Raw genomic sequence first — 21,981 nt, forward strand, 5'->3', positions numbered from 1 at the left:
TATGCGAGGCAGAGCTATCCAAAGAAAAGTAGAAGTGATACGCATGGATTGTACAGGAGGACAGAAAGCATTGAAAATCACAAACAGAAGACAAGAAAAGAATTGAATTCGGGGGAAAACATATCAGAAAGAATTGCAAAACTACAAGACAGCCAAATAATATGTGAATCTCAAGCCCAGCCGCGAACTGTCTGTTTGCAGCAGGACCTCGCAAGCAATAGCACCAAACCCAGTGAAACTTTAGGGGCAGCACAAGGAAATGGCTCCACACATTCCACTAGGAAAAGTCGAAACCAAAATAAAGAAGCCTCAGAAATATTAGGACAACAGGAATCAACTGAAATGATTGGGGCATGCATGTATTCCAAGAGTACGAACGCCAGAGTTACATCTTCCCCCTGAAATCATGTTCCTGCAAACCCACTCACTTATGCGCACATCACTATGCTGCCTAAAAAGCATAACACTTTTGAGGGTAGAAAAACCCGCCCATCCCAAAATTTCATGCCTAATCTCACAGAGGACAGCCGACGACGTAATCCAGTTCACAGAGAAAGTATTAACGTGTCTTCCTGTAACACACCTGAAACAAACAAACGGTTTTCTGAAATGTGCAACATTACTTCCGTTGCAACCAGAGAGCAAATTTTTGTATCAAGGCTGGAACCCACAACACAGCCCAGAAACATTAAAGCCATGTATGAGGGCGAACATGGGATAACTGTGGAAGTACAGCAATTGAAAACACGACACCCAGCTTACTCCCCCTTTATAATCTCTTGTCCACCAGATAAAGCAACTCGCCTACAAGACGTAAGCGCCTGGCCAGTAGGTACCTTAGTCAAGCCCTACAGAGACAGATGGCCCAGACCACTGGTTAAAAATGATGCAAGGAATCGGGCTCAATAGCAATCAAAAAAACTGCCCCCCAGCTGGGGATGCAGAACATCACATCCACCTGTTTGTACAAAACGTGAGGAGCATCTCAAATAAGCTCCACACCCTACAAACGATGATGATGTACGAGGACCTGGATTTCATTTGCCTAATCGAAACCTGGTTGGGAAATGGAAAACAGTTAGATCGGCTAACTGCGGCAGCAAACTGCAAATGTGTGGGAACCGGAAGAACAGATAGGCGAGGAGGGGGAGTTATAATTTGCTATCAAAATAAATACCAGCCTATAAGAGAACGAAAAACCAATTCAAACACCTTTGAAGGGATTTGCGTTACCTTATCAAAAGAGCACGTGAAAATACAGTTATGCATCATATACCTCCCACCTGAGCACACAAAGGAGACAAGAAACGAACTCTATGCTTGGCTTGCTGCAAATCTAAAGCCATCAGTCGACACAATAATAGCGGGAGATTTTAATTTGCCTTTTCCGAAACACAGGGAGGCCAAGAAAGAGCTGGATGCGACATTGGGTGCATTGCACTTAACGCAGCTTCCGACACCAGTGACAAGGGGAATGCAGCAACTTGACCTGTTGTATCATAGTTCCTTAGACATAAGGCTAGCGCAAAACTGCATAAAATTTAAGTCGGACCACAATCCCATTGAAATAGAAGCAGCACTGAAGATACACAAATACATGCAGGGTAACCACACGAACTGGGAAAAGCAAAGTAAGTATCTTTTCTCCGTGAAGTATATTAATGCAGAGGTCATTCTCAGTCACCTGACTACTTACAACTGGAATGAGTTGCAAGAAAATCCAGTAGACGAAGAAGCTTTAGAAATGATCACTAAAAAGCTATACCAAACAGCATTGGAAGGAGCAGCAAAAGAAATCAAAATATCTGAGAGAACAAAAGAATGGTTCAACCCACAACTGAAAGCAAGTTTCCTCAGGAAGCAAAAACTGTATAGAAAATGGTAAAGAACGGGTCATCCTGCCGATCACATTCGTTATAAGAAAGAAAGAGCACATTTCATCAAAGCAAAAAGACAGGCACACTGCAGTGTTGTTCATAACAAACTGAAACGAGCAAAAAGAATTACTAGCAATAGAAATAGCACAGAGAATATGACAGAATGCATTTTCAAGGAATGGGCTAATAACACTTTTGGTAACCTGCACGGACTGAATCAAATTAAAAACTGATAATTGTAACAAAATTTTGGAATTCCTGAAAGATATAAACAAGCGAAACTATTCGGCAAGAGAGGAAACCAACAAGACCTCCTTTGAGTGAAATACAAATCACCAAAGAGAGCGTAATGAAAGCAATCAACGATCTGCCCAATAAGGCCACTGTTGGACCAGACAAATTTCCAATGTTCATCCTTAAAATAAGTAGCCCATTTATAATAGATCTATTACTGCACATCTATCAGGAAATCATTAGGTCAGGAGCTTTCCCGCAAGCCTGGAAAAATTACATTGTAACCCCAATACCAAAGATTAAACACCCAAAATTGGCTAAGGATTACAGACCAATTTCTGTCAGCTGCACCCTACAGAAGGTATTCGAAAAAGCACTGCTTCCCACCATCAATCAACACTGCTTCAGCCATAGACCACCACATTTGCACTCAGTTATTTCGGGTAGATCAACAATAACAAACTTACTGGAAACCCTTTTTCGCGTGCAGAAAGCACTAAATGAGAAAAAGCAAATTGATATTATTTTTTTGGATATCTCAACAACAACCTACGACAACGTCTCAATTCCAGCGCTCATTGCGATTTTAAAGAATTATTTTAATGTAAGAGGAAATTTGTTAACTATAATAACCAGCCTGCTAGAACATAGAAAACTTACTGTTAAGCACCAAAAGGTACAATCTTGCTTTACCATCTCGCGAGGAGTGCCACAAGGGGGAATTATTATTATCCGTTTATTTTCCATAAGGAAACCACCCCGGGACGGCAAATTGCCACGAGGGTGCTAAGTACATATCAGGGTACGAGATACTACGTGCAGTGGGTTACATATACTGAAACACGTAGTCTCGTCCCGAAATATTATATACACATTTTATGTTTAATATATATAGTATTTACACATTGATGATTCTGTACATACATTATACAACTCATATATTTACAATTCACTAATAATTCCATCTATAAATTACATATTTACATAACTGTTACAGAAGGTATATTTTTACAGCCAACAAATTATTATTGTTCTGAAAGCAGAAAGTTTCTCTTTTACTCTAAATTCTTTGGTACTTTGCAGCCGATTCATATTTCAGTAAGTCTGTACGAATCCTGGAAGATCTCTTTCCGGTATGTTGCATCCTCACACAGTTTTTCGGCATCTATGTGTAGTGAGTTAAATATTTTCGCTGCATTTGATGGGAAGAATCTTTGCAGGCTACTAAGATTGTTCAGGACTGGACGCAGTGGATTATTTACTTCCCCGCAACGTCTAGCAGTGACACGCGGTTTGACTAGAATATTATCCAGGACTGGAGCATCCACTCTGCCTGTGAGCATTTGTGCGAGAGTGTGTATGTTCCTGTTAATTGTCCGCTGCATCCAGGGTGTGATGTTAAGGTTTGAGTAGAGAATGGCCCTTGAGATAGTAAAAGGGTGGCCAGCAATTCTGTTAAGCCATCGCAAGAACCAGTACTCGATCCCAAGGACGGACTTATAATGTGAATCTGGAGCTGATGACCAGATTTGCGAGGCATACAATTGGCAGGACACACATTAAAATGTACTTGGTCGCTAGCTGAGGATCCCTAATTCCTACCAGTTCCTGTCTAGTAGCCCATAAAGCGGCGAATATTTTTGTCTTCATATGGGCGAAGTGTTGAGCAAAGGTGAGTCTGTCATCCCACTTAAGACCCAGGTCCAGGTGAGAGTGCACTTTTTCCACACTAGTCCCGTTCACAGAGATCGAGATGTCATTTTTATTCTGCTTGCAAGTTATGGTCATTTGGGCAGACTTCTGTGCATTAATACGGAGCCCGATGCAATCCAGGTAGCTCTCAAATTCTCGGATTGTGCTATTTGCCATCTGACAAATACCTTCTGCTGATTCATGGTCTTTGGAAGTGATGAAGAATTTTACATCGTCAGCATATGTTATAAAATTGCAGTACCGTGCAAGAAACGGCTCCAGGGCGGCCGCGAAGAGAGTAGCCGAAAGAACTCCCCCTTGTGGCACTCCTTGCGAGATGGTAAAGCAAGATTGTAGCTTTTGGTGCTTAACAATAAGTTTTCTATGTTCTAGCAGGCTGGTTATTATAGTTAACAAATTTCCTCTTACATTAAAATAATTCTTTAAAATCGCAATGAGCGCTGGAATTGAGAAGTTGTCGTAGGCTGCGGAGATATCCAAAAAAAATAATATCAATTTGCTTTTTCTCATTTAGTGCTTTCTGCACGCGAAAAAGGGTTTCCAGTAAGTTTGTTATTGTTGATCTCCCCGAAATAACCGAGTCCAAATGTGGTGGTCTATTGCTAAAGCAGTGTTGATTGATGGTGGGAAGCAGCGCTTTTTCGAATACCTTCTGTAGGGTGCAACTGACAGAAATTGGTCTGTAATCCTTAGCCAATTTTGGGTGTTTAATCTTTGGTATTGGGGTTACAATGTAATTTTTCCAAGCTTGCGGGAAAGCTCCTGACCTGATGATTTTCTGATAGATGTGCAGTAATGGGCTACTTATTTTAAGGATGAACATTGGAAATTTGTACTGTAGTTTTTAGTGTTTTGCACCAACCTTGCGTAGAAATAAAAATAAAAACACCAAGGAAACTGAACTTTTGATAACTGTGTTTATAATAAATTACAATAACCTGTATTTACAATAAATTTAACTTTACAATAAATTATACATACGAATTATTAAAATCTGCTACATTACAATCAATAAAATGCATTAAAATATACTAGATTAAAAGCGATAAAAATCGTAGCTTTCAAAGGCTCCAGCCTTCTTCTTCAGCGGTGTTTTCTTGTTCTGCAGTACATCTTTAAATATCAGTAGGTTAATGGTACTCCTCACGTGTTTTCATTCACACGTGTTCCGTTCTCTTGCGTTGTGGAACCGGAAGTGGCTCGAGCGGATGTCATACGGAACCGTTCATCCCTTCTGAGGATAGTGGTCTCAAAGATGGGATGAATCCGCGTACCTCTATCTCTATTAATGTTAATTGTAGAACAACAATTAACTATCTCTATTAATGTTCTACAATTAACATTAATAGAGATAGAGGTACGCGGATTCATCCCATCTTTGAGACCACTATCCTCAGAAGGGATGAACGGTTCCGTATGACTTCCGCTCGAGCCACTTCCGGTTCCACAACGCAAGAGAACGGAACACGTGTGAATGAAAACACGTGAGGAGTACCATTAACCTACTGATATTTAAAGATGTACTGCAGAACAAGAAAACACCGCTGAAGAAGAAGGCTGGAGCCTTTGAAAGCTACGATTTTTATCGCTTTTAATCTAGTATATTTTAATGCATTTTATTGATTGTAATGTAGCAGATTTTAATAATTCGTATGTATAATTTATTGTAAAGTTAAATTTATTGTAAATACAGGTTATTGTAATTTATTATAAACACAGTTATCAAAAGTTCAGTTTCCTTGGTGTTTTTATTTTTATTTCTACGCAAGGTTGGTGCAAAACACTAAAAACTACAGTATGAATATACCCAACCTCAGAGGCCTGTTTGAAGAATTGGAAATTTGTCTGGTCCAACAGTGGCCTTATTGGGCAGATCGTTGATTGCTTTCATTACGCTCTCTTTGATGATTTGTATTTCACTCAAAGGAGGTCTTGTTGGTTCCTCTCTTGCCGAATAGTTTTTAAAATCTTTCAGGAATTCAAAAATTTTGTTACAATTATCAGTGTTCTCAATTTGATTCAGTCCATGCAGGTTACTAAAAGTGTTATTAGCCCATTCTTTGAAAATGCATTCGGTCATATTCTCTGTGCTATTTCTATTGCTAGTAATTCTTTTTGCTCTTTTTAGTTTATTATGAATAACACTGCAGTGTGCCTGTCGTTTTGCTTTGATGAAATGTGCTCTTTCTTTCTTATAACGAATGTGATCGGCAGGATGACCCGTTCTTTGCCATTTTCTGTATAGTTTATGCTTCCTGCGGAAACTTGCTTTCAGTTGTGGGTTAAACCATTCTTTTGTTCTCTCAGATATTTTGATTTCTTTTGCTGCTCCTTCCAATGCTGTTTGGTATAGCTTTTTAGTGATCATTTCTAAAGCTTCGTCTACTGGCTTTTCTTGCAGGTCATTCCAGTTGTAACTAGTCAGGTGACTGAGAATGACCTCTGATTTAATATACTTCACGGAGAAAAGATACTTACTTTGCTTTTCCCAGTTCGTGTGGTTACCCTGCATGCATTTGTGTATCTTCAGTGCTGCTTCTATTTCAATGGGATTGTGGTCCGACTTAAATTTTATGCAGTTTTGCGTTAGCCTTATGTCTAAGGAACTATGATACAACAGGTCAAGTTGCTGTATTCCCCTTGTCACTGGTGTCGGAAGCTGCGTTAAGTGCAATGCACCCAATGTAGCATCCAGCTCTTTCTTGGCCTCCCTGTGTTTCGGAAGAGGCAAATTAAAATCTCCCGCTATTATTGTGTCGACTGATGGCTTTAGATTTGCAGCAAGCCAAGCATAGAGTTCGTTTCTTGTCTCCTTTGTGTGCTCAGGTGGGAGGTATATGATGCATAACTGTATTTTCACGTGCTCTTTTGAAAATGTAACGCAAATCCCTTCAAAATTATTTGAATTGGTTTTTCGTTCTCTTATAGGCTGGTATTTATTTTGATAGCAAATTATAACTCCCCCTCCTCGCCTATCTGTTCTTCCGGTTCCCACACATTTGCAGTTTGCTGCCGCAGTTAGCCGATCTAACTGTTTTCCATTTCCCAACCAGGTTTCGATTAGGCAAATGAAATCCAGGTCCTCGTACATCATCATCGTTTGTAGGGTGTGGAGCTTATTTGAGATGCTCCTCACGTTTTGTACAAACAGGTGGATGTGATGTTCTGCATTCCCAGCTGGGGGTAGTTTTCTTGATTGCTATTGAGCCCGATTCCTTGCATCATTTTTAAACAGTGGTCTGGCCCATCTGTCTCTGTAGGGCTTGACTAGGGTACCTACCGGCCAGGCGCTTACGTCTTGTAGGCGAGTTGCTTTATGTGGTGGACAAGAGATTATAAAGGAGGAGTAAGCTGGGTGTCGGGTTTTCACTCGCTTTACTTCCACAGTTATCCCATGTTCGCCCTCACGCATGGCTGTAATGTTTCTGTGCTGTGTTGTGGGTCCCAGCCTTGATACAAAAATTTGCTCTCTGGTTGCAACGGAAGTAATGTTGTACATTTCAGAAAACCGTTTGTTTGTTTCAGGTGTGTTACAGGAAGACACGTTAATACTTTCTCTGTGAACTGGATTATGTCGTCGGCTGTCCTCCGCGAGAGTAGGCATGAAATTTTGGGATGGGCGGGTTTTTCTACCCTCAAAAGTGTTATGCTTTTTAGGTAGCATAGTGATGTGCGCATAAGTGAGTGGGTTTTCAGGAACATGATTTGAGGGGGAAGATGTAACTCTGGCGTTCGTACTCTTGGAATACATGCATGCCCCAATCATTTCAGTTCATTCCTGTTGTCCTAATATTTCTGAGACTTCTTTATTTTGGTTTCGACTTTTCCTAGTGGAATGTGTACCATTTCCTTGTGCTGCCCCTAAAGTTTCACTGGATTTGGTGCTATTGCTTGCGAGGTCCTGCTGCAAACAGACAGTTCCCGGCTGGGCTTGAAATTCACATATTATTTGGCTGTCTTGTACTTTTGCAATTCCTTCTGATATGTTTTCCTCCGAATTCAATTCTTTTCTTGTCTTCTGTTTGTGATTTTCAATGCTTTCTGTCCTCCTGTACAATCCATGCATATCACTTCTACTTTTCTTTGGGTAGCTCTGCCTCGCATAGCAAGTTTCGTCGGTTACGGGAGCCGTTGAGCCACCTTGTGCAACGAGGACGGATTCAAAGCATCCTAGCTTTTCCTCCAGTCGTTTAAGGGTGTGCAATATTTTACTGTTTTGTTCTTTGAGAAGAAAATTCTCTTCCTGCAGTTCCTGTAGCATTTTATGTACAGGGATGAAATTGCTCGCGAGGTTTTCAGCGTATTCCACAGCCTGCATCGAAAAGGGGCTGATGCAGTCTGCAAGGATATCCTTTAATTCCGTACGCGAGACATATTCTTTACGGTTCTCTTCCTGCCTTTCATCCGGGCTATGATTGCTCCTCTGTCTAGCGAAAGCCCCTTCAGAGTGCTCGCAGTCTTCCGGGCAAATATCGCATCCCAAGGTTTCAAAAATTGATCCTTCAGGATGGCCCAAGATGCCATTTCCAAGGTCAGTCTGCGAGAGGATTTCTCTTGTTGCTTGTTCAAGGTCATTAATCTGTTCTGTGCAAGAATCTTCACAAATGATTTCATTAGGTAATTCTTCATTATTTTTCCCTGTTTGTTGCCTACAAGCTACTCTCTTCGCGGCCGCCCTGGAGCCGTTTCTTGCACGGTACTACAATTTTATAACATATGCTGACGATGTAAAATTCTTCATCACTTCCAAAGACCATGAATCAGCAGACGGTATTTGTCAGATGGCAAATAGCACAATCCGAGAATTTGAGAGCTACCTGGATTGCATCGGGCTCCGTATTAATGCACAGAAGTCTGCCCAAATGACCATAACTTACAAGCAGAATAAAAATGACATTTCGATCTCTGTGAACGGGTCTAGTGTGGAAAAAGTGCACCCTCACCTGGACCTGGGTGTTAAGTGGGATGACAGACTCACCTTTGCTCAACACTTCGCCCATATGAAGACAAAATTATTCGCCGCTTTGTGGGCTACCAGACAGGAACTGGTAGGAATTAGGGATCCTCAGCTAGCGACCAAGTACATTTTAATGTGTACTTGGTCCTGCCAATTGCAATGTATGCCTCGCAAATCTGGTCTTCGGCTCCAGATTCACATTATAAGTCCGTCCTTGGGATCGAGTACTGGTTCTTGCGATGGCTTAACAGAGTTGCTGGCCACCCTTTTACTATCTCAAGGGCCATTCTCTACTCAAACCTTAACATCACACCCTGGATGCAGCGGACAATTAACAGGAACATACACACTCTCGCACAAATGCTCACAGGCAGAGTGGATGCTCCAGTCCTGGATAATATTCTAGTCAAACCGCGTGCCACTGGTAGACGTTGCGGAGAAGTAAATAATCCACTGCGTTCAGTCCTGAACAATCTTAGTAGCCTGCAAAGATTCTTCCCATCAAATGCAGCGAGAATATTTAACTCACTACGGATAGATGCCGAAAAACTGTGTGAGGATGCAACATACCGGAAAGAGATCTTCCAGGATTCGTATAGACTTACTGAAATATGAATCGGCTGCAAAGTACCAAAGAATTGTGAATAAAAGTGAAACTTTCTGCTTTAAGAACAATAATAATTTGTTGACTGTAAAAATATACCTTCTGTAACAGGTATGTTAATATGTAAGTTATAGATGGAATTATTAATGAATTGTAAATATCTGAGCTGTATAATGTTTGTACACAATCATAAATGTGTAAATACTGTATGTATTAAACATAAAATGTATGTATTAAACATAAAATGTGTACAAAATATTTCGGGACGAGACTACGTGTACAGTATATGTAACCAATTGCACGTAGTATCTATCTCGTACCCTGATATGTACTTAGCACCCTCCTGGCACTTTGCCGTCCCGGGGTGGTTCCTTATGGAAATAAACAGATAATAATAATAATAATAAAAAGATTGAAGTTACCCATAACAAGACATTCTCGCTTTCTTTCCCATTTCCATTTGCGTGTCAAAACTCTCGTCATACTCTTCACAATATTGTGGTCTGTAGATTACTCTCAATTGTTCCTTTGTTTCCAACTATCTCACACCACACACATTCTATGTTGGCAGGCGAACTTCAGACTCAGCAAAAGCTACTTTCGGGCTCAGGCTACTTCTGATAAGAAGCATAACACCACCATCCCCATCTATCTTCCCTATCTTTGTTAAATTAATTATACATACCGTAGTGGAAATGATCATTGCAATTTCGGGTAGCACCACGTTGTATTAGCCCTATTATGTCAGCATTAGTTATTCTAACCAGGAGTTGAAATTCAGCCATTTTATTGACAACACTCCGAGTGAATCTTTTTCTGTATTAAATCAGCTCGTCGTATATCCCCCAATGAAATTTCCCCCAGATGTCTTCTGGTCAAACTCTGCAGTTCCACCTTCTGGAGCCTCTCTTCATCCGTGCATCGCTTTACACTCGTCACCAGTCTGGTCTAATTTCTGTGAACCCTCTCCAGGTGTTCTGTGTCTTGTTTTTGGTGCAGTCTCCAGACCCGAACGCAGTATTCCAAATGAGTTCTAACGATCACTTGTATCTTTAAGAGGGATAATCACTTCCTTCTCTCCTCTAGCAACGGCCTTATAAATTAAAGATGATTTATAGATGAAGACACTCCACGTGTCTTCTTAGCAGTCTATTTACAATGCAAGGAAAATTTCGTGTCAGGTTGAATCATAAAACCTAAGTCGTCTTCGTCTTTAACCACTTTTAGCTCCTCACCCCCTAGCTCATACGTGTCTCCAGGATTTCTGTTCCCCAAACGCATACCTTACGTTTAGAAGGATTAAACTTCAGTTGCCGTTTTAGGGCTATACATGCAACCGATCCGAGTGTTCTAGAAGCAATATGATGAGGACAGAATCGTTACGCACCCATCCGACTTTCAAATCATCAACAAACCAGGCCTGCTTACCTCGAATACCTCGTCAACATTATTTATGAAAATTAAAAATGGAAAAGCAGCCAACGACGACCCCTGAGGGACCTCCACTCGTTACATTGCTTTGTCCGGAAGACTGGCCATTTATGACAACCCTCTGTCTCCTATGTTTTAAGCAGTGCCCATCGAGCTTGATCTCGTCGGTAATATCAACTTCTTCCTGTTTACAAAGCAGAATTCCACGAGGGACAACAGTACCAAACACTAGTGCCCAATCCAGCTGATTAATAACTATCGGCATTGTAATTTATGAGGATGGCCTTCCCTTAACGAACCGATCGTTATGCGATCTATCCACCATTCTGGTCCATATGGTCCCGAATGGCATCCTTCAGCACAGACTCCACGACTGTACCACAGAAGTCGGACTACCTGGCTCCTAGTTACCAGCCTCTGCATTGGCACCACCTTCGTAGATCGATCGGGAAGACATCAGCACTTCTGTAATCCAGTGAGGCCGTCGTACACTCAAATGCTGCCGTTTTAATTGCAACCGAGTTTATCCCATCTTCTTCCTTAGTCTTCCCTATTTAATTAACCTCACTCGCTTTTCTATCAAGGTTTGTTTCAGTTTGCATCGATTCTTCTTTTACTACAGTCTCTCACCAAAGTTCCCGGCATTTCCAACTCGCTTTCGACCATAAGTGAAGGCCGCGTAGCCTAGTGGTCAGCGCGGGTGCATAAGTGCCTTGAGTGACCGGGTTCAAGCCCGTGACTGCTGAATAACGTGTTGTTTCTTGTATTCTGTCTATCTTGTGAACTCCTCTGACCGTTTGGTCGTCCCGGAGTATAAACAGAAAATTGAAGAGAAGCGTGTTGAACTCATCGGCTTCACCGCAACTGTTGCATATACTCTGGAGCCTCTGTAGCCAGGTGGGCAGGGAGCAGCAGTGCGTAGCACATTAGACCGGGGTTCGAGCCCGTGCCCACCAAATACGGAGGATGCGGAAAGGTCAGGGAATGACCACCGCATATCCCCGGAGCAATATGGCCTTAGTTGCTAATGCTCCTAAAAACCAAATAACAAAACAGCCTCGGAAAAAATTCCGGTTTTTTTTTTTAAACCCGTTGAAAAATGTCGCTCTCGACACCCCCCCCCCCAAGCCTTGGTTGATCACCCCCGTTGGAAATTCAGCGAATGCGTTCAACGGCTCCACAAAAAGAACAGCGAACTTAACGGAAGCGACCCATTGTGGGCGTGAGATGGCAAAGATAGCTGACACGGGGAAAAGTGGTAACAAAAACATCTCCCCCATCCCCACCGAACGGTAAACTCCACTAGGTTCTCATTTCCAAATTGAGCGTGAGCGCAATTGACCCCAGCAGGTACGTTGAGTGCATTTCTTTTCCTCGAGAGTGTAACTAGCACGAGTGGGATGCACTTCTCCAAAGGGACTTTTGCCACGCTGATTATCCGTGGAGTAGTCCGTTTCGTGCCCCACCCTCAAAGATACTCAGTTTTATTTCCTTAACCCCCGAAAAGGGGGGGGGGAGTTCGCATCGTGTTCTTTTTGCAGAAATTAAAAACAAAACAAAACGCGGTAAGCGGAAGCCACACTCGTCACGAATTGAGTTCGCACCGGACCTCCTTCTGGCCGAGCACTCGCGCTCGCGAAGATTTTTCTTAGAACTGCACGTTCTGTTTCCGTCGCTCTCCCGCTGATCGCCGCTCCTTTTTCTTCTCCGAGGAGGCGCTGCATCCTCGCGCGCGGTGCTCCGAATTTCAAGCGTTCCTGGTGGCCGCTGAACCATCCGGAAGAAGTGTGCGGGTGTGGGGGGCGGGGAAGGAGGACGGATGTCTCGCCCTCGTGAACACAACCTCCTTCGCTTCCGGGGTAATTCCGAGGCGGGCTTTCACACCTGGCCAGGTGCACTCGGGGCACCCTCCGAGGGAGAAGACAACGTCCCAGGAGCACTCGAACAAAAACGTCAGAAGCTGAATTTACGAGCCTTAAAAAGACGCTGGCCTTCCTTCAGAAGTTTCGCAGAGGGTGAGGATCCGAGCTGCGGAATTACAGGCCCGCGCTGATTCCGGTGGGATCCATTTCTTAATTAAAAAAAAAAAAAAAAAAAAAAAAAAGAGTTGCATCCGTTTGACCTTCAGCGCAATGTGTTGACATTCGAAGCATCCTCACGTTCGCTTTCTTTGTACGAATAAAGTTTTGTTTAATTTTGGCCGAAATCATCTTCGATGCAAAAGGAAGTGTTCGTGGGAGGGTGTTGCGCAGAGGGTGAGGCTTCGGATGACCCACGATAATCGCTTCGTGTTCAAGTTGCTTTTCTCGTTCTTATTTTTAATTGACATCTCGAAGAGCACTCCGGGGGGGGGGGGATTACAAAATATAAACCAGCTTTGGCACGGATGCGAGAGAGAGAGAGATTGAGTGGATGTATTTGAATGAAATTTGAATTTATCGTGAAGGGGTTTTCACACGTTTCTTTGTGTTTCAGAGGAATGGACCACCAGCAAGAAGAAGGTGAACCACAAGACCAAGCAGGTGAGTGCCACCCATCTGAAACCGTCCCTTTTAAGAGCTAATCTTTTAAGCACGGTCTGACAACCCAAGATTTCTTAAGTCCAGTGGAAATTGTAAAAATTAGCAAACCCGCGTCAAACTTAGAGAATTTTTGTTCAAACGGGCGCCCTTTTTAAAATGCCCCGCAATTGTAAAGCACCCTCCGTACAGGCGTAAACGAGTGGTCAACCCTTCGTACGCCTAACCGTAGAACCGTCCAAGGTAAGTGCGATTCCACCTCACGAGACCGCTAAATACGCGCGCTGATGACGTTCTCGTTAGAAATAACGAAGATGTTTTTTGTCGATGAAACGCTAATTGACACTCGTCTGGCTTGAGGAAGTCACCCCGCAGAAGTGAGCGGTGCTGTCTCCACTGTCACAACATCGGCTAGCTCTGAAAAGGTTGAATTTGTTTTGGCTCAAAAAAGCCACTTTGGCCAAATTTCTGTTCTAAAATATCCCAAAATTAGTTTCAGATGTTTTCAATGCGGCAGTTGTCGCCTGGGATTTGATAAAGTGAAGGAACCCCGAACATTTATAGGGAGATGGGGGGTAGGCTGATTGTCGCAAATAAGAGCGATGAATACGACCCTGGTGGGTTGCGAGACCCAATTAAGACACAGAATTAAAATCAACTGTTCGTCCATCCCCTCTTCGAATTAAATTCCCAAAGATTTCCTCGCGGCGGGTGCAACTTCATTTCAACCCCCCCCCTCCTCCCCAGTCGAATTCTTCTTTTACGCCGTCTCAAACGACAGAAATGTTTTTTTCTTTTTCTTCCGCGATGGGCAGCAACCTTTGTGAACTTTTGTTTGTTTTGCAGGTGGAAACGCGCGTGCAGCGGCAGATCGTAATGGAAGACGGAAAAGTGATCGCAGACAGCGGCCCGCAGGTCACCACCAGAACCACGGAGGACAACAAGACCGAAGAGACGGAAAACACAGAGGTAAGAGCGATCAAACCCCCCCCCCCCGTCGCAAACTCCGTCCAAAGTCCTTTGCGTCAGCACAGTCGAGGGGGGGGGGAATTGGGGAAAGCGAAAGAAAATAGCGAAAAAAGAAACTCTCGGGGGGGGGGGTTTGGGGGACGGATCAGAAATCGATTAAAATGCGACGGGCACAACGATTAACAGGCACCTTCGCAGCGCGTGACATATCTTCATTTCTCGGCACACTTACACCGCTCCGCATGCCGAGGGGGTAGGGAACGGTGCACGTGTTGAAATGTAGCGAAAAAAGCGAAACGGAAGGTCTGAATGACGCACACAACCGCGTGCACGTTGCCGAATCGCATTTCGTGGCATCACGTGATTCGCACACGCGGTAAAGGTGACTTCGTTCCTCGAAACCGACCTCTGCATTCGATCCGGACTCGCATTTCAGCCAAAATGGCGTCTCGCAGTGTACCGGGTTCTCTTCACAAAGGGACCGACTCATCTAGAACTGCCCCTGAGGGCTTCTCGCATTCTACAGACGATTCAGCTCTCTTCGTGGCGGCCTCCCGTCGAAGACACTCTGCCACCCCTTTGCGAGGAAGGGTCAAAAGTTCTCTAAATTCCAAAGTCGCAGCCTTCGTCACTCCAGGGACGGCGACACGCCTGTAATTAAAGTGGGAGGGACCATCCCGAGTTTTTTACCGAATATCCTTTTTGTATTTCTTTGACTTAATTGGGGCAGCTTCTCGAAAGAGGTCGTGGGGGGGAGGGAGGTCGCTTAAATAAAGGAAACGCGTATCCGTGGAAGAACGGAAAATAAAATTGTTGCTCAATTGAAAGACGGCGAAGATGCCGCGGAAACGTGACCCCAGGGAGGTGGACTGAGGTTGGCAAGCAACGGAATCGAACACTAGGGCTGCTTAGAGGAAAAGTAGACGCCGCCCCAGAAAGACTTCGTTTCGAATTCTTCACCGAAAGGGCCTCCTCCGCTTCACTCGTGCAAGGGATGAAAGGTCGTTTACGCGCCTTAAATATCGTAGTAGAAACGGCAATGCCCCGAATGGATCTTGCGGGCGATCTCACAAAAGACGTCTCTCGAGCGTAGACTGCAACTCTTAGGAATAAATCTGTTGAATTTAGTTTAAAATGAAAAAGTCAGATTTTATTTTAATTATAAAATTTTAAATTTCGTCAATTACTCGAAGGGACAATTGCAGGGAGGGAACTTCGTGGTTATCGAGACACGCGCAGTTCCAACAACCACCGCTACTTCACGAGCCAGCCTCTTTTGATCTCTTAACGACAGCGAGCGAGTGCACCCTTCTTTCCCACATTTAATTCTTCGCGTAATTCGTAAACTTTTCTTTCCTTTTTTAAGCAAACCGTCTTCTTTTAACCTCTTTTACTGTATTAGCGGCCTTTCTTTGCTCGCCTTGAAATGGTAAGAAGACGCCACGAAATGGCCCAATCCCTGCTGCGCGTAATCTTCAACCGGAAATAAACGGACACGATCCGAAGTGCTTTCTTTTCTTTTCTTTCTTTCTTTCAACTCTTTTGGAGAAGGACAATCTGTCGCTGCCACAGTCAAAAACAGAAAACCGAAATTAAAAGTTACTCGAAGGGACAATTGCAACACGTGTTCAACCTTCTCCTACTTTAAAACTTTCCTCGCGATATAATTTCGAGGTCCTCGAAACGACACAAATTCGGATTCAATTCATTCCCGAATTCGACCTCTCCTTTAAAGAGGTCAATACACGGGCCAGTGGCTGCGCATGGCGAGAAATCAGGCGTACCTTTTTTTTGCCGCGCTGGGTATTCCCGCTTAATGTAGCCGTGAAATTCTAAAGGGAGTGAGAAAACCAAAGGGGGTCGGTCACGTATTTTTGTTAGGGCGGCTCCTTGAACGTCAGGTGAACTCCGCACAAAAGGCCAGATATGTGGCTGTGCGTTCGGTTGATCTGGCCACTTGGCTACCCCTTCGCACTCGTCCATTCCACGAGAAGGTGGGCCAGTTCCAGCAGACAGATCTCCCTCACTCACCTAAGAAACAACCGCCACCTATTGGAGGAAACGCAATACCAGTGGGTGAGGCCACTCCTCATTTAAAAAATTGAAACAAACTGTTACAAAATGCTATTTTTACCACACTTGCAGTTAAATTCTTCTACTTTACAATCTTATCTTCTGTTGGGTGATAGTTGCGAATTTAGTGCAAACGTAGTTGAAGCGAGGACCTTCCTGACGTAAAGCTTCCAGAAAGTCTTTCGGCAAACCCCGTTTGATGCGCAACAGCGGATCAAACAGGGTTTGCCTAAAAAACAGTTTTGAGATCTACCAGTCATTTGGGAACGATGTTCTTCGATCCAAGTAACAAACTGCCCCTCTTTATCGAGACCTTGATATCGTAGCGCTTATTCCTTGCCCGATTGCCCGACTCACGCATTTTTGCGTAGCCCGATTGCCATTCAAATGACATTCCTGTCGCTTTCGAGTCAACGCAGACCAACCAACCCACCGTGTTGTTCACACTTCATACTCATCAGCCACTTCAAATTATAACAAATTGGAGCAGAGTGGAATTAACGGCAAGTTGCCGCTATGGATAAAGGGATGGTTGAGTAGGAGAGGACAAAGAGTGGTAATCTATGGACAATACTCTTCGTGGACTAATGTTATCGGTGCAATTCCCCAGGGTTCGGTTGTTCTGTTGGGTTCATTGTAGTTTTCGATATTTATTAATGATATCGATGAAGGTATACCAGGCGTAATGTCCAGTCGTAATGCAGATGATGCAAAGATTGGCAGGGTGGTTAATGACAGGAATGACTGCAGCAGGATGTCGAACCTTTAGAGGAAAGATTCCCTCTCAAAAAAGCAGGGGACCAGTTCTCGTTCTGTGTATGTACCATGCGAAAACGTCCCATGTGTAAAAGATTTTCTTGACTTAATTCTAGAACCAAAGAACTCCGCAGATTCATTCGCAAACTTCAATTTCTAACCAGATCATTGAGCTCGTGCTGAAAAACAGTTGAGGGGCCTGCCTCAGTATGGAAAACAGTGCGCAGTTCGGTTTCATCTTCATAAGGCACTTTCTTACGAAGAGATTTCTTATGTGGAGCCCGTTCGTCATCTTCATCATCGAGTTTCATTCCAAAATAAGCGATTTTTTTCAAATTCTCTTTTTTTTTTTCCTTGCTGGAGGACTACGCAACTTCATCAAAATCAGTTGGGATTTCCAAACACTCGCGTGAACACATTTTACTCCCTTTTCGGCACAACCTTCACACGATAACCTCGAAAATTAAGTGAGTGAGCTCCGATTAGCGCTGCTGCGTGGACCTCTCACGGCCCAGCAGCAAATGACCGAAGGCAGTGTTGCCAACGTGCGAAGATTCAGTTTACAAATCCCCACCATTCACTCCTAACTCAATACGTGCAGTAAAATGACATCAACTTAAGGGAGCAAACGTGTGGTGAGAGAAATGGAAAAACGGATGGACGGGGACTGCGTGACTTTTCTTCCGAAGCGCAGAGTGTGACCGAAATAAAAGTTGTCCCCTCTTCCAATCGGGGTCGAATCCTCCCCCGAAAGGTCTTCAATATTTGGAACTGCCGGGGTGTGGGCGTAAAAACCGACGACGCTCCTCATCGGCGGGGGATTTCTTGCCATCGGGCTCAATAACATTAACCCACCTGCGCAGAGTTTAAAAAAATGGCCGCCGAAACACCCTCAAATAATTTGTGAAAAGAAAAAAAAAAAAAAAATTAATTATTAAGATTGGAATGTGGACTTGCCGTGACCGGAGAATCGCTTTCTGTTTCAGCACAAGACGTCGGGAGACGACCCTCCAGACGAGGGCTACGTGCTGGTGCCTGGGTCAGCGCGGGTGGTGAGCGAGAAGACGGAAACCCACCAGACCACGAAAGAAACGAAGGAGGAAAACATGCAGCTGCACGACGAGACATTTCGGGAGCTCACCGGGACGGTAAGTGATCGCAGCGCGACCTCTTTGCTCGCGAACCGTGCTAATTAGCGGGGGTGGACGCCAACCGGAAGGCGCTGACGGCACACTCCTATTTAGTTGGGCTCCGCCACTCCATTGAACGCAGAACCGGCGACGCCTACGAGGTAAGGACCTTTGCAACGCTCCAAACGCCTTCTGGGTGCTTCGGAAGGGCCGAGAACAGTGTCCGTTCCTATCGCGGTGTGGGAGGACGAGTCCCCACAACGACCAGAGGGAGTCTGCAATTCGGAACACTGCTCGGACAGTTCTGCACCATCCGGAGGCCTCTGGAGCGTTTTTATTTATTCGTTCATTCGTTTTTGCACCCTCACCTTCGCCTCTCTTCACCCCCGACGGATATTCGCAGTTCCTCTCGGCGTTTATTTGGGGCCGGAACATCCGATGGCGCAATGCCAGTTCCAGAGGAGAGATGACTGCACGGGCACCAACAGTAGTGAACCAGGTATGTGCGTGAATACTGAGAGGGAGAGAGAGAGAGAGAGAGAAAGAGAGCTATGAAAGTCCCGTGCTGAATGTGTGCTAACCAACGCTTCAAATGGATAAAAATCCTCGAGAGTTGAATGAATTTGTTCACTTTTTTTTTTTGTTTGTTTTTTTTTATCAATCAGCAAAAAAACAGCAAAAAGCCTTCCATTTGTGAAAAACAGTTTGAAATAAAACTAAAAGTTAAAAATTTAAAGAATTAATAGAAAACACGAATGGGTAAAAGAACAGTTTGTGATATTCCTTCTTAACGCTGGTTTTATTAATAAGAATATCAGTTTTATTTTCATTTAACAAAGCTGCTGCTGTTCTGTGGAAAAATTCAACTTTAAGATGATTTGCCCTAAATTCGGTTATATGATGTAATTTATGTTCCCTCAAAGGCCTAGGTGGGCAATTAAAGTTGATACGTGACAGTAGCAATAGAGCATCTATTTGGCCCCCAAGTATCGGATGTAGAGGGAGGCAATCAAACATATTCCTGCTAACACTTAACGTTCGTGGGAAGGTTAAAAATTTCACACCAATCTTTACATTTAAACATAAAATAGTCTAAATCTGATTTATAAACTAAGAATCTGACGAGAGATTTTTGAACCCTGTCGAGCGTATTAATATTATTTATACCAAAAGGGGTCCACACTTGTGTTGCGTACTCCACAATTGGACGAACATGTATAAGCAAGTTTTGGGGGTATGGGGCCAACAAAGTCAAAACAAGCCCTTTTGATTAAGCCAAGTAATTTAGAGGCTCTGGCAGATATTTTGTTATTATGAGTTGTGTAAGGTCCATTACTACTTCTTAAAATCCCCAAGTCTTTACTTTCATGAGTTCTTTTAATATGCAAAGATTGTAAAGTGTAACCGGAACAGATGACAAATTGTTTATGAGGATCTGAAAGGGCAATGACATCACATTTATCAATATTAACATCTAATCCATTGGTGTATTAATTGAATACCTTTTTGCAGCTCCTCACAATTCAAATACTCATTAATTTCTATGCACAAGTTCGTGTCATCAGTGTAGGTAAGAATTTGGCTTTCTGTAGACAAGCAGATATATCGTTAATAAAAAGTAAAGGGCCAAGAGAGGAACCCTGTGGAACACCCTGTGAATATTAATGAGCTTCCAGTGAACATCATTATAACGAATAATACTTTTCCGATTGTGAAAATAGTCCTGAAACCAAATAAGAGCAAGTCCTGTTACACCCAGTTCATTACATAAAATTTCATGGGAAACTGAATCAAAAGCTTTTTTAAGATCTATATAAATGACGTCCAATTGTCTGTTTTTGTCAAGGGCTTCCCTAATGTCATGTTCCATTGTAAGCAAGTTTGTGATCGTCGACCTTGTTTCGATAAAACCGTGATGAGACAAATGTAATTTATTGTGGAAGAAGGCAATTAGTTGTCCTCTGTAAACAATACGTTCCACAATTTCAGTCATCGGGCTAGTTTTGTGGATAGGCCTAAAAGAGGCAGGATTATCCTTATCACTTTTCTTATAAAAAGGTAAATGCGGCCATTATCAACCCACTGCAGGATGGAAGCCTCCTCAACAATTCATGCTGAGGGACATGGACCATAATCTACCACGCTGGGGCAGTGCGGGTTGGCAGATCCACCGTATTCAGCAGTCAGGGGCTTGAACCCCGGTCTACTGAAAGAGCGTGTGTTACTGCACTCCCGGTCCTGACTATTCGGCTACGGATAAGGGACAAATTGTAGTTACCTCGAGATTGATGGGTAAACGCCCAGTTTTGAATATAGCGTTAACAAAGTGTGGCAGTTGTTTATTTAATAGCAATTTTTGCAAAAACCCAATGGAATATTATGCAATTGGTGTTATAGTTCAAAGGGAATTTACTAAAAGTTGCAATTAATATGTCTGGGGTGACTTAAAAATTACAGGAAAGACCATTTCCCATATCATTCTGAAAATTATTCCTTTCATTGTTCTTCTCATTATTTGATGAATATAATTTTTCAAAGAAATTCGTGAATTCTTCCATCGTAAGCAATGATGTATTTATTCTATTTTTGATCGCTGTTAATATCTGTTCCAGTGATTCCAAAATAGACTGAGATTGTTTTTCTTATTAGCTGAGGATTCTATTGGAGCTAAATATTTTTTATAAGCAATTTTAATTCTATATTTCACTTCTTTTCTAAAATAAGAAAGCATTCTGTAATCATTGAGATTATTACTAAATTTGAATTGATTACACCAATCTTTCTTTATTCTCAAAAGGCTGATTATATCTTGAGTAAAGCAGATAGGATATTTAAGTTGCCTGACATTTTTTATCTTAATAGGAACCATTTTTTCTACGATGTTTGGTAAATTATGATTTAGGATATGTAATAGTATATCTGTTGATTCATAGAGTAAAGTAAAACTCAAATGCATGATCAGAGTTAAAATAATCTTGTTCGGCATAATGCACATCAATATCAAAGTTTGAGAATACTAGATCCACTATATTTTTCCCTCTAGTTGCAAAAGAATTTCTTTCAGTTGAATTAAGTCTTAAGAACACATTAAAAAGATGATTAGGAAGGTAACGATTTACCGTAGCAAATCTCCCCTTATTAGGGCCCACAGGAAAGGTACATCAAAATCTCCCATCACAATGGTATTTGTATCCACATTAGCAGAGTTAATAATTGACTCCACGAAGGTCTCAAGTTTAGTTATTGTAGAAACTAGAACAGGTGGAGGTAAATATAATAAAATAAACGGTAATGACCTTTTAAATTTACCTTTACACCCTCAAATTACTCGGGGCAAGTGGGTATAGGCGAGGTAAGCGTCGCTTACGAGAGGCAGTTCAGGAGGTCGCCAAAAACATTTTCATTTATGACATATACAAGTTGGACCTCTGTTTAACGAACTTCTTTATAGGAAAATTTACTGTTTAGCGATTTTTTAAAATCCCCCCTGTGGGTTACAATAGAGTATTTGGGGGATTTTCTTAAAACAGTTTCGGTAGACCGAAGAAAATTTCCATATAACGACGATTACGAGAGACTTTACTGCGAACGCATTGTTCGCATCTCTGGCCTTCGGGCAATTGAGTTAATTCATGTTAAGCACGAATTAATTCATGCTAAGCACGAATTAAGAACCAAAGGATTACGATTCTTCAACTTAGTGCTACTCTTAAAACCT

At 42.7% G+C, this 21,981-nt stretch overlaps 1 protein-coding gene across 1 annotated transcript in view; it reads left to right on the forward strand.

Moving 5' to 3' along the window:
• The window catches only part of LOC150085117 (uncharacterized), a 173,051-nt gene that overhangs the window by 119,338 nt on the left and 31,732 nt on the right, over positions 1-21,981 (forward strand). The window contains exons 4-6 of the mRNA XM_090373879.1: positions 13,292-13,338; positions 14,182-14,304; positions 18,120-18,281. Of these exons, the coding sequence (XP_090230005.1) occupies positions 13,292-13,338; positions 14,182-14,304; positions 18,120-18,281 (332 nt within the window). The remainder of the gene's footprint in view (positions 1-13,291; positions 13,339-14,181; positions 14,305-18,119; positions 18,282-21,981) is intronic.

This window comes from Mastigoproctus giganteus, chromosome 5 (assembly GCF_048544385.1).
Source record: "Mastigoproctus giganteus isolate SK-2022 chromosome 5, ASM4854438v1, whole genome shotgun sequence".
Lineage (NCBI taxonomy): Eukaryota > Metazoa > Arthropoda > Arachnida > Uropygi > Thelyphonidae > Mastigoproctus > Mastigoproctus giganteus.